General features: G+C 42.6%; 1 protein-coding gene across 1 annotated transcript in view; it reads left to right on the top strand.

The window, feature by feature from the left end:
* The first annotated feature begins 1,238 nt into the window (after window positions 1-1,238).
* Window positions 1,239-13,308, top strand: part of NKD1 (NKD inhibitor of WNT signaling pathway 1) — a 126,747-nt gene continuing 114,677 nt past the window's right edge. The window contains exons 1-3 of the mRNA XM_040328707.1: window positions 1,239-1,430; window positions 1,579-1,611; window positions 11,924-12,030. Coding sequence (XP_040184641.1) covers window positions 1,406-1,430; window positions 1,579-1,611; window positions 11,924-12,030 — 165 coding nt within the window. The 5' untranslated portion in view covers window positions 1,239-1,405. The remainder of the gene's footprint in view (window positions 1,431-1,578; window positions 1,612-11,923; window positions 12,031-13,308) is intronic.

The raw sequence follows: 13,308 nt of genomic DNA, 5'->3' as shown, positions 1-13,308 counted from the left end.
TCATTTGTATAATAAAAAGTAAAAAAAAAAAAAATTGATCAAATACCCTCAAAAGAAAGCTCTATTTGTGTGTGTGTGTGTGGGGGGGGGGGGGAGTTATATACATTTAATTTGTGTACAGCCTTGCATGATCTTTTTTTTTTTTTTATGTATTGGATATGTTGTATGACAGAAGGTAAAAAAAAAAAAAATTCTTCAAAATTTAATTTTTTCATTTGTATAATAATAATATTAATAATGATAATAATAAAAATAAAAAAAAACAACAATTGATCAAATACCCTCAAAAGAAAGCTCTATTTGTGAGAAAAAAAATAATATAAATTTAATTTGTCTGCAGCATTGCATGATCGTCTTTTTTTTTTATTTATTGTATATGTTTAATGGCAGAAAGAAAAAAAAAGTTTTTTTCCTCCAAAATTATTATTATTTAAGGTACTTATATCAGTTCCTACCCTCAAGAAGCTTACAATTGAACGTCCCTAACTCACATTCACATTCTAGGGCCAATTTAGACAAAAGCCAATTAACCTACCAGCATGTCTTTGGAGTGTGGGAGGAAACCGGAGCATCCGGAGGAAACCCACGCAGGCATAGGGAGAACATGCAAACTCCAGGTAGGTAGTGTCGTGGTCGGGATTCGAACCAGCAACCCTTTTTACTGCTAGGCGAGAGTGCTACTCACTAAATTGTCTTTTTTCGTTTGTATCATAAATTTTTTTAAAAACAATCGAACAAATACCCTCAAAAGAAAGCTCTATTTGTGGGGAAAAAATGGTATAAATTTGATTTGTGTACATCGTTGCATGATCATGCAATCGCCAGGTAAAATAGCGCAGTGTTCTATAGCAAAAAAAATGGATATAAAGGGGGTAAAATCTTCTGGAGCTGAAGTGGTTAAAAAAACAATAAAAAACAAACAAACAAAAACAAATAAAAGTAAAACACAAGAAACAAAGTTGGTGATTCATCTGAATATCAGAGGTTCCTGGAAGGGGGAAGTTATTTCAAGGAATCCTCCATGGTGAAAGGCATTGGAGGTGGATTGATGGTTGTGTGAGTTGTTGAGAGATGAGTTTGGAGTCCAGCAGGCAGACAGGCAGGCACACCCTCCTCCCTCCATCCTCCTCCATCCTCCTCCTCCCTCCATTCACACAGTGTGTCTCCCTCCAGCTCCTCTCCTCCTCCTCCTCCCTGTCCTGTGCCCCCCTCCCCCTCCTCTGGCTCCTCCCCCTCCTCCTCTGTGCTGTGTCTGGCAGAGTGTTGGCTCGGTGTAGTCGGCAGCCTCCTAGTCTATGGGGTGTCAGCGCTTGTAGGATCCGGATCGTATGAGCGGATTTACGTGGCCGATGGATTGTCCGATGTCTGGATTGTAATGTGTGTCTGATGTTGTGCATCCCGAGAGATGGGGAAACTTTACTCCAAGCACGGTGAGCGATGTTCGGAGGCATGGCTGTGTGTGTGTGTATGGGGTGGTCGGTGGGGGGGATTGGTCGGTCGGTTGGTTGGGAGACATCTAATGGTGCTTTTTTGTTCTCTTCTCTCCTCCGATCTTCACCCCGATCTCCGGACTGGCAGTTGCAGTCTGCAAACCAAGAGAAAGCCCTGAAGGTAGGAAATGTCATGTCCTGTCCTTGTCTTCTGGGGGCCCTATAGGTCATGGATCTATGTATTTATTGGTCGATTATAGGTCATGGATCTATGTATTGATTGGTCGATTATAGGTCATGGATCTATGTATTGATTGGTCGATTATAGGTCATGGATCTATGTATTGGTCGATTATAGGTCATGGATCTATGTATTTATTGGTCGATTATAGGTCATGGATCTATGTATTGATTGGTCGATTATAGGTCATGGATCTATGTATTGATTGGTTGATTATAGGTTATGGATCTATGTATTGATTGGTCGATTATAGTTCATGGATTTATATATTGATTGGTCGATTATAGATCTATGTATTGATTGGTCGATTATAGGTCATGGATCTATGTATTGATTGGTCGATTATAGGTCACGGATCTATGTATTGATTGGTCGATTATAGGTCATGGATCCATGTATTGATTGGTTGCTGCTGATCACACACGTAACCATCCTTCATCGATCAGATTCGAGTCATTGATCCATTCCCAGCTCATCTAATCAAAGTGATTCTGATCGGTCCGGATGTCAAAATCTGATGACAGGAAAGACATTGGATATGATCGGTAGTGGTGATCGCACACGCTTTGGTTTTATTATTCGATCTCTGTACAATTCCATCAAATCCACACACGCTAAATAGCCAGAACTTTTGATCCCATTTGCCGGGGCAGAAAACTATTGATTGTTTTCCATTAATCGGTAGCACTGAGATACTTGTTCACAAATACGATCGACTAAATGATGACATTTTATCACCGTGGGAACAGAGGTGTGATTTCGAACTTATCCAAACTATTAATAAAAAACGATGTCCTCATATGTGGCATTGGGATCAAATGGGTTGTCAGCCATAGACTGATTATTCCATCCATCAGTGTGTGTGTATGGCGCAGAAAACGATCTTTTCAATATTCCGATTGTATTTTAAAAACTATTCTGTACAATTCATTTTTAGACCGTCACGATATTGCCTCTCTGATTCCACAGGGACCAGCTAGGTATATGATATGCACACTTACATAGGTCCAAGGTGGATCATCGTAACTATGCAAAAATGTCCATACATGGAGGTCAGCTTTAAAGTGACACTAAGGGGATGACTTACTAAAGGCAACTAGACTATGGGGTTTATTTACTAAATAAAAGGATAAAAATTAGTAAATAAACTTGCCGTCTCATGGTCACGCTGTTATTGTCCCCATGGGGTTGGACTATTTATTATTATTGTGGTGTTTGTTATATATGTTGGTGGTTGTTGTTTATTAGGTTGTCTTCAGATCTCTTCTTATATGTTGGTTGTTATTTATTAGGTTGTCTTCAGATCTCTTCTTATATGTTGGTTGTTGTTGTTTATTAGTTTGTCTTCAGATCTCTTCTTATATGTTGGTTGTTGTTGTTTATTAGGTTGTTTTCAGATCTCTTCTTATATGTTGGTGGTTGTTTATTAAGTTGTCTTTAGATCTATACTTATATGTTGGTTGTTGTTTATTAGGTTGTCTTCAAATCTCTTCTTATATGTTGGTTGTTGTTTATTAAGTTGTCTTCAGATCTATACTTATATGTTGGTTGTTGTTTATTAGGTTGTCTTCAGAGCTCTTCTTATATGTTGGTTGTTGTTTATTAGGTTGTCTTCAGAGCTCTTCTTATATGTTGGTTGTTGTTTATTAGGTTGTCTTCAGAGCTCTTCTTATATGTTGGTTGTTGTTTATTAGCTTGTCTTGATATCTCTTCTTATACATGTGAGTTCTTGGTTGGGTCGTCCTCTGCTTTTGATGGGTCCCTGCTTTCAGCCTCTTTCCAGCTCGGGTTTTGGAATGTTCTAGTGTTGTGGAGGTTTCTGCATTACATTCTAAGCTTGTAAAGTCGTCCCTGTGAGTCCCGGTCCCATGCAGAGTAGGCATTAGCTGCTCCTCTCCAAAGGCTACATTGACTGCTCTTATGTGTGTGATTGAAGACTGCCATGTGTTTTTTGTGAAGTCCGGGGTCACATTATCCTCCTGAGGGTCCCGCCTTTTAGGATCTGATCACATAGCGTCGGGTTGTCACCCCCTGTGCGTTCTAAAGCTCTGCTTACCACTTTTATGTTGTCCTCCATGTGTTAAGTCTTTGTCAAAGTTTGTCACCTTTTTGTTTGGAGAATCTCCGGCCAGACCATCTCATGTGAACAACAAAGTCGGAATCGCGCATTATCGCTTTTTCCAAACTCTGTTTTCTGTGTGCCGCGGTACATTCGCCGGGTCCATAGAGCAGACTTGCCTGGATGTCAACTTTAAAAGCAGATTGTCCTTTAATGTTTAACTGATTTGGCCAGCTGCAAAACATATGGACTTGGTTAATACCGAGGCAGAGCGTCTTAAAGCTGAACTCCAGGGATGGATATTTTTCTATAGTTACATTAGTTCAGCTTGGATCAGTGTAAGTATACAAATCCTGTACCTGGCCGGTTACTGTGGAAGCGCAGAAGTACTATAGTAGCCGCCGCTGCCGCTATTACACCGGACCCTGTGCCTAGCAGCTGCCCTGCTCTATCTTGAACACAGGGGGTTGTTCACTCAGCACAGGCATTATTTAGAGAACGCTTTGCATTTTCCCAACAGGTCGAATTGGATGAGGCAGAGACGCAGGCGGTGATGTCATGATCTCTAACTTGTCCAATCGGAGAACGCCACATATTCACTAAGAAAAAAAAAACAAGGCGCTATCTGAATGGCGCCCATGCCAAGCGAATGATCCACTGTGGTTACTGCAGCAGGGCAGCCACTCGGCACAGCACCCGGAAGAACAGGAGGATAACAGTAGTAGCTGTGGCTACTATGGTGCTTCTCCGCTTCCACAGGGATCAGTTAGGTATGGAATATGCCCACTTACATAGGTCCAAGGTGGATCATTGTAACTATGCATGGAGTTCAGCTTTAAAGTGACACTAAGGGGATGACTTACTAAAGGCAAACGAAATGTGGGGTTTATTTCCTAAGGTTGAAGTGTGCAAAATCCGGCTTACTTCTGCATAGAAACCAATCAGCTTCCAGGTTTTATTGCCAAAGCCGAGGTTAGACGCTGATTGGTTTCTATGAAGAAGTGACCCTGGTTTTGCACACATCTTTAGTAAATGAACTCCAATGTACTCTGCAAGTGCAGTTGCTCCAGAGCTTAGTAAATAAACAGAAGCTCTGCTGACTTCTATCATCCAATCATGTGCCAGCAAAGATGCTGTTTTTTTTTTCTTTGCACGTAATTGGGTATTTTTTGCAAAGTGAAGCCTTACCTCCTTTACTAAGATCTGGAGCAACTGCCCTTTGCAAACTGCGCAGTCTATTTGCCGATCCTGACCTCCCTGGGGCCCTAAGCAAAATGACATGGCACATTAAAAATGAGAAGCGGGGGGCGCTGACGACAGTGACATGTCACATTAAAGAAAGTTGAGAAGCGGGGGGAGGGGGTGTTCTGCTGTCGGAAATGACTCAGCCAGCGAGTTTAGAAGCGGGGTGAGGGTGCGAAAATGACTTCTCACCAGGCGGGGCCTCTAGTAATTTGGGGGGCCCTTTGCAGCTTTGCAGGGCCCTAAGCGGCTTGCATAGTGAGCCTATAGGGAGGATTGGCCCTGGACATACTTATCTATATACAACCGCTACTTCCTGGCCCCGTAATGTATTTTCCATGAAATTCTTCCTTGCTGTTTTGCTTCTTCCTTATAACATCTTTTGAGAAATCCGGAAACTCTCCTTTTCCCCCTCACTTCCATTTGTTTGAAATGGGAGTACAAGTTAGTTGTGGTCATGAGCACTGCTCTGTGCATACTACACATCCCATAGTCCCTGGTCCACCGCTGAGCAGGTAGGAGAGGGTGGCTTTGTTCCCACTTATGGTGGAAACTCTTTAACAGGAAATAAAAAATAAAAAAAGGATTATGGGCATTTGGAGGAGGCTGAGAGCAATAGAAGGTAGAGTCTGGATTAAGAATGCATACTTAAATAGAATGTTTTTATACCAGAATTTAGTATCACTTAAGCCTCAACCTATACAGCAAATTAGAAATGTGCTTTTATTCTTTGGCTGCTGGTTACTAATCATTTTCAATCTTGTAAATATATCATTACCCACCAGGGTAGTATTGAGTAAGAGATATAGGGCCGGATTCAGATACATTGGTGTATCTATCCGCATGGCGTAACGTATCTCAGATACGTTACGCCGCCGTAAATTAGGGCGCAAGTTCCGTATTCAGAAAGAACTTGCACCCTATGTTACGGCGGCGTAACGGATGTGGTCCGGCGTAAGCCCGCCTAATTCAAATGTGGATGATGTGGGCGTGTTTCATTCAAATTTAGTGTGACCCCACGTATTTGAAGTTTTTTACGAACGGCACATGCGCCGTTCGTGAAAGAATCCCAGTGCGCATGCTCGAAATTACGCTGCAAATCGTCATTGCTTTCGACGTGAACGTAAATTACGTCCAGCTTTATTCGCGAACGACTTACGCAAACGATGTAAAATTTTCAAAATTAGACGCGGGAACGACGTCCATACGTAACATAGGATACGCCTCATATAGCAGGGGTAACTTTACGCCGGAAAAAGCCTATAGTAAACGACGTAAAAAAATGCACCGGGCGGACGTACGTTTCTGAATCGGCGTATATACCTAATTAGCATATTCCTCACGTAAATCTACGGAAGCGCCACCTAGCTGCCAACGTAAATATGCAGCCTCAGATACGACGGTGTAAGACACTTACCGTTCGGATCTTAGGGAAATCTATGCGTAACTGATTCTATGAATCAGTCGCATAGTTACGACCCCGCACACTCAGAGTTACGACGGCGTATCCGAAGATACGCCGTCGTATCTCCTTTCTGAATCCGGCCCTATGAAATCAAAGAGTTGGCAGGACATCATAAGAAGCAGGAGAACATGAACAAGTAGAGACACAATTGAAGAACTTTGTCTTTGTCAAGTGTTCATTTGGTAGCTTAGGTTTAGAATATATACATATGTGTATGTGTAATATATATCTCTCTCTCTCTCTCTCTCTCTCTCTCTCTCTCTCTCTCTCTCTCTCTCTCTCTCTCTCTCTCTCTCTCTCTCTCTCTCTCTATCTTTATAACATAGATAGATAGAGATATATATATATATATATATATATATATATATATATATATATATATATATATATATATATGTATACATATATATACTAAATCTCCAAGGGAACAAATGAGCACCTTTTTTTGAAGACAAAGTTCTAATATATATATATATATATATATATATATATATTGTTCTTGATGACTTTGTTGTTGATTTTTGTTGAATCCTTTTTTTTTAAGTAAGTTACTAATATATTCAGTAAATATCTTACTTGTGTCTGTTTGGATGGAGCTTGGAGTTGGTGATTGGACTTTGTTTGGTTTTGCTGATCTGCAAACAAACCGCCATTGGACTGATGATCCGCCTTGTGATTTGCCGTTTTGGTTTTGTAGATGGGGACCTGATTTACTTTGTTTCTGTAGCAGAGACAGCGCCTGAATGATGGACTTGTGTTTGTGTGAGAGTGTTTGATCTGTGACTCTGTTCCCTGTCTAATCCCTTCATGTGTCAGTGAACCTGTAAGCTGCTTTTTACCAATGCTTATAGCTGATCTTTGAAATGCAAGCATCCTGTGATCTAGTCTAATGCCCTGGAATGTCTTAGATCAGTGATATGGTCAAAGTGTTTCCTTGACTAAAAAGAAATTTGTGATTTCATTTTAATTGCATTGTGTACAGTAATTCTTTCTTGATGACATGTGCGGAGTAGCCCTTAAGCTTCGGTGTAATAAAGTGTTCACTGGGTCATGGTGACTTCGGGAGTGATCCTGGGAGTGGACGCTCCATGGCCGTCTACGCTTTTTATTATTTTTATCTATTATGTGAAACTTCTTGCCATTGTTTATAACGATATATCAATTGGTGGGTAGACGGTTACCAAATATGAGGTCAGTTTGGGTGATTCTCTGGTTTGTATAGAAAAGGAAACAGATCTGTCATTGTGCGCCAAAGATAAATGTACAGTAACAGGGCTGGACTGGGACAAAAATTTGGCCCTGGACCTCATCCAGACTGGCCCACTTTGACAGGTCTCTCCCATGGCGGCAGGGCAACTCCCGCACCCCCCCCCCCCCTCGGCCACCCAAGCCCCCTCTCCCCCTTCACTAGCCTTTCTACTTTATTAGAGTAGAACGGCTGGTACTGGTACTCTTATAGGCAGTACCAGTGGGGAAGCTAGACATTATTTCACCCGGGGCAAAGAATCAGTTTGGTGCCCCCCCTCATGTTACAAGATTAGGCAGAAGTGAGAAACTCCCAGGCCATGGCTGTTGAGTCAGCTGTCTGTCCCCTCCCCCATGCTCCTCTGTCGCCCCCCCCCCCCCCGCTCCTCTGGTCCTCCCCCTGCTTCTTTGTCCCCCCAGGTGAGCGCTGCGGGGAGGGAGAGGAGGTGAGCGATGCGGGTAGGGAGAGACAGAGTAGCGGATGTGGTGGCGGTTCGCTGTCACTGAAGCTGGCCCACTGAGCCATCGGCCCACCGGGAAACTCCCTGTAGTCCCAATGGCCAGTCCATTCCTGTACAGTAAGCCGTAGTCATGGCAGTACCTGCTTGTAGAACCAAGGGAAACTACATAGGGCAATCAGAGGAGCCTACGGACTTGTGTCTTGTGGTCTTGTCTACAGGAAGAGGAGGCAGTGCCATCTTGGCAATAGTCCTGCCTTGGGGCTTTGGCTTCGTCTTGGATTTTAGTCATGCCTATTCCATAGGTAGGTGCCTGCAGAGCCGTGGTACATAAGGGTGCAGTTGTAGAAGGTTTATGATGGAAATAGCCATGGCCATGGTGCACAAAGCTCCTAAAGTGAGCGGAGCAGGGCTACAACGCTGCCATCGAAGTTTGCAGCATGCATGCGCCCCAACTGCAGTACCTGGTTAAGGGATTGTTTTTCCCCAGTTTTATTATGGCCAAAGATGGCCACATGCATTGGGAACATCTAATATGTTTTCCAGGTTTTTTGAGTCATCCCAAGGCCTCTTTCAAACTGCTGCCACGTGGTGTTTTTAGGCATACAGGTGTTTTTTTGTTTGTTTCTCTTTCTACTGATTTAAATGCAGTCCATTGTTTTCTATGTGTCTGTATACACAGGTGTGTAAACATGTGCTGTGTATAGATGAGCAAGAAAAAAATGCAGAAATCTGAGTTGCAGATCAGTATTTTACGTGCATACGCATGCAAATACTTGCGTTAAATGTTCATTTGAAGAGGTCAAAATTGCATTCTGAGAGCTAGAATTTATTTTACTCTTGTACATGCAAATACATGCAAAATAAGTGCGAAAATTGTGCACAAACATCAGTGCACGTACCCTAAAGGACAAAGGAGAATTGGTTCACTTAATAGATATTTTTGTTTATTTACTAAAACTGCATGGTGCAAAATCTGGTGCAGCTCTGCATAGAAACCAATCAGCTTTCAAGTTTTATTAAGGGGTTGTAAAGGTTTGTTTTTTTATTTTCTAAATTGGTTCCTTTAAGCTAGTGCATTGTTGGTTCACTTACCTTTTCCTTCAATTTCCCTTCTAAATGTTTTTTTCTTTGTATGAATTTCTCAGGCCTCGTACACGCGACCGAGGAACTCGGCGGGCGAAACACAACGTTTTCCTTGTCGAGTTCTTGTTAGGCTTGTCAAGGAACTCGACAAGCCAATTTTCTCCATTCCCGTCGAGGAAAAAGAGAACATGTTCCTCGACAGTTTCCTCGCTGAAAAATGTACACACGACCGGTTTCCACGGCCAAAAAAATCTCCCACCAAGTTTCTTGATGAATTCTGCCGAGGAAACCGGTTGTGTGTACGAGGCCTCACTTCCTGTTTCTCCTTAGTAAGCTTGCCCCCATCATCCATGGGGGTTAGTCAGCCAGAACAGCTTACTGAGGAGGAACAGGAAGTGAGAAATTCAGACAAAGAAAACAAAGGAAAAAAACATTTAGAAGGGAAATCGAAGGAAAAGGTAAGTGAACCAACAATGCACTAGCTTAAAGGGGTTGTAAAGGTACAATTTATTTCCCTAAATAGCTTCCTTTACCTTAGTGCAGTCCTCTTTCACTTCGATTTTGCTTTTAAATGTCCTTATTTCTTCTGAGAAATCCTCACATCCTGTTCTTCTGTCTGTAACTCCACACAGTAATGCGAGGCTTTCTCCCTGGTGTGGAGCGTCGTGCTCACCCCCTCCCTTGGACAACAGGAGAGTCAGGACGCTCTCTACGACGCAGATAGAGAAAAGAGCTGTGTTTTAGTGGGCGTCCTCACTCTCCTGTAGTCCAAGGCAGGGGGCGAGAACGACACTTCACACCAGGGAGAAAGCCTCGCATTACTGTGTGGAGTTACAGACAGAAGAACAGGAAGTGGGGATTTCTCAGAAGAAATAAGGACATTTATTATTATTATTATTATACAGGATTTATATAGCGTCAACAGTTTGCGCAGCGCTTTACATCAGGGAAGACAGTACAGTCACAATACAATCAATACAGGAGAGATCAGAGGGCCCTGCTCGTTAGAGCTTACAATCTAGAAGCATTTAAAAGCAAAATGGAAGGATGAGGTAAGTGGAGGAGGACTGCACTAAGGTAAAGGAAGCTATTTAGGAAAAAAAAATGTACCTTTAAGGCTCGTACACACGATAGGTTAAACAGATGAAAACAGTCTGAAGGACCCACGATCGGTCCAAACCGATCGTGTGTAGGCCCCATAGGTTATTTAACCTTAGGTTAAAAAAATGGCAACTTGCTTTAAAATTTAACCTATGGATAGTAACCGATAGGTCAAAACCGATCGTTAAACCATCGGTTAAAAACCCACGCATGCTCAGAATGAAGTCGACGCATGCTTGGAAGCATTGAACTTCGTTTTTTTCAGCACGTCGTTGTGTTTTACGTCACCGCGTTCTGACCCGATCGGTTATTTAACCTATGGTGTGTACGCACGACGGGCAATCAGTCAGCTTCATAGGTTAACCTAGTACAACGGTCCTTCAGACCGTTTTCATTGGATGGACTGATCGTGTGTACGAGGCTTTACAACCAGTTTAAACAAACTAATCTATATATATAAAACTCAACGTGTGTGTGTGTGTATGTATGTATGTTCCAGCATCACGTCCAAACGGCTAAAGATATTAACATGAAACTTGGCACACATGTTACTTATATGTCAGCAACAAACATAGGATAGGTGGTTTAACCCTTACCCACCCCCATTTGCCATGGTCGGGGTTTTTCTTTAAAGTCCCATTCAACTCTATGGGAAATACATGTTACTTCATAACTTCCAAACGGCTGTAGATATTTCGATAACACTTGGTCACATGTTACTTATATGTCCACTTAAACTATAGGATAGTTAATTTATCCCTTAACTACCCCCATTTGTGAGGGTCGGGGTTTTTGTTTAAAGTCCCATGCAAATCAATGGGAAATGTATGTTCCCACATAACTTCTGTACGCCTGGAGATATTTCAATAATACCTGGTACACATATTACTTATATGCCAAATAAAAATATATGACAGTTAAATTAACCCTTACCTACACCCTTATATAAAAGATGGGTATATTTATATTACTAAGATTTTCCTCCCCAAAAGGTTAAGGTTACAAGCCCTTTAATTGAACCTGCTGACGTTAGGAGCTGATTGGCTAGCATGCACATCTGCAGCAGATTCTGAGTGCTCCAGTTTTAGTAAATCTCACTCATTATGCCCAAGAAAGTCCTCCCAGCTATACTGTAGCTAATGGAGCCACCATAGAAAGGCAGACATCGCCACAAAAGCCATCAGGCGTCTGCTCGTTCTTGAACATATCATGCAGCTTCGGGACCATTGCGCTCATCTTCCCAATTAGTTTGATGATGGAGCCAGTGAATGCACAATAAAGTCTTTGTTCCATATACTCTACATAAAACAGGAAGATCATTTATCTGTCTCTGAGAGATTTCCCAATATGATTACAATCACTTCTAGTGACTGGAAGCACTCAGCACTGCACCTCTATCTGGGGAGATTGTCACAAGTGACAGTTGCTGTTGTTGGTCCTTGTGTGGTCAGCCTCAGTCAATGGGTTTGACAAGATGGGGTGCTAGATAATGGATGCATTATGTCATTAGAAGGAACTAGGACAGAGGGCTGAGGTATTCTTTTCTTCTTCCTAATTTTTTCCTTGAACCCTCACCGCATTTCTGTCTTCCTGTAGGTGATAGTTTTGCAGTAAATGCTTGCCTGACTCGGAAAGGCATAGAAGATTGGATTGCCAAGCAGAAGACTTCCCAAGTACCCAATCACAAGCCTGGGTGCAAAAGGGTAAGTCACCACCCTCCATATTTATTTATATATCAATCTGTTTCTTTGGTGTTTCAAGTAAAGCATTTCCATCCAGTTATCTATCAGGTGATCATCACTCTATATGCAGAAAGTGAGCTGGAAATGGCCGTAATGTGTTTTCATGTTCTGGAAATGCTGTTTTGCTTTTAAATGTGACCATGAAACTTTCTCGGATGGTGTAAAAAATGGCTGATATGTTGTTTTATTTTTTTACTATTTAAACTCGCTTAAAGCGGAGTTCCAACCACATTATTAAATTTTTCAAATTGACCGCCGCCGATCTCCCGAGTTTTTGTATAAAGACACTTTTAAAAAATGTTTGCCGACATTCTCATTTTGCTTGTGGGCATGTGAAGCCCATAAGCACTTTCTTCCTGGATAGCGATGACGATCTGTGACCATCATACACTGCCCGTCGTCCCGCCCCATTCGCGCGCAAGCGCATTGTAACCGTGCTGCAGCGCCCTGCTTTCTAACTTCCGCGTTAACTCGCAGCAGGCCTTCAAAATGACTCCTTGGAGCAATAACACAAGCTCCCAGGAGACAGCGCGGGTAAAGGAAATGACGGAATACCCGCAGAATACACAGTCAGGAAACAGAGAGACACATCAAGATAACACAGGTACCATAACAAAAAAAACCTTCCTATTGTAACTTTACTCATTGCTGCAATATGATTAAAGTGATGGTTCACCTTAAAAAACAAGTTTCTACCATGAAATCCAGCATACTAGCGTGAGCCACAGTATGCCTTTATTTTATTTATTTTTGCGCCGTACTCACAGTTTAATCCAGTAGTTAAGTTTCAGACTCCCCGCAGGGAGTAGGCGTTCCTATGCAGAGGGGAACATGATTGACGGACGGCTATGGCGCGCCACGCTTCCCGAAAAAAGCCGGAGTAGGACTCGGCTCTTCACGGCGCTATACGGCGCCTGCGCACAGACTAGGAGCTGACTGCGCAGGCGCCGTGAAGAGCGAAGTCCTATTTCGCCTATTTTCGGGCGTGACGCGCCATAGCCGGCCGTCAATCATGTTCCCCTCTGCATAGGGACGTCTGTGCGCAGGCGCCGTATAGCGCCGTGAAGAGCCGAGTCCTACTCCGGCTTTTTTCGGGAAGCGTGGCGTGCCATAGCCGTCCGTCAATCATGTTCCCCTCTGCATAAGAACGCCTACTCCCCGCGGGGAGTCTGAAACTTAACTACTGGATTAAACTGTGAGTACGGCGCAAAAATAAATAAAATAAAGGCATACTGTAGC

Source organism: Rana temporaria, chromosome 11, assembly GCF_905171775.1.
Source record: "Rana temporaria chromosome 11, aRanTem1.1, whole genome shotgun sequence".
Lineage (NCBI taxonomy): Eukaryota > Metazoa > Chordata > Amphibia > Anura > Ranidae > Rana > Rana temporaria.
The sequence above is the reverse complement of the archived record's forward strand: the minus strand, read 5'-3'. Positions and strand labels throughout refer to the sequence as shown.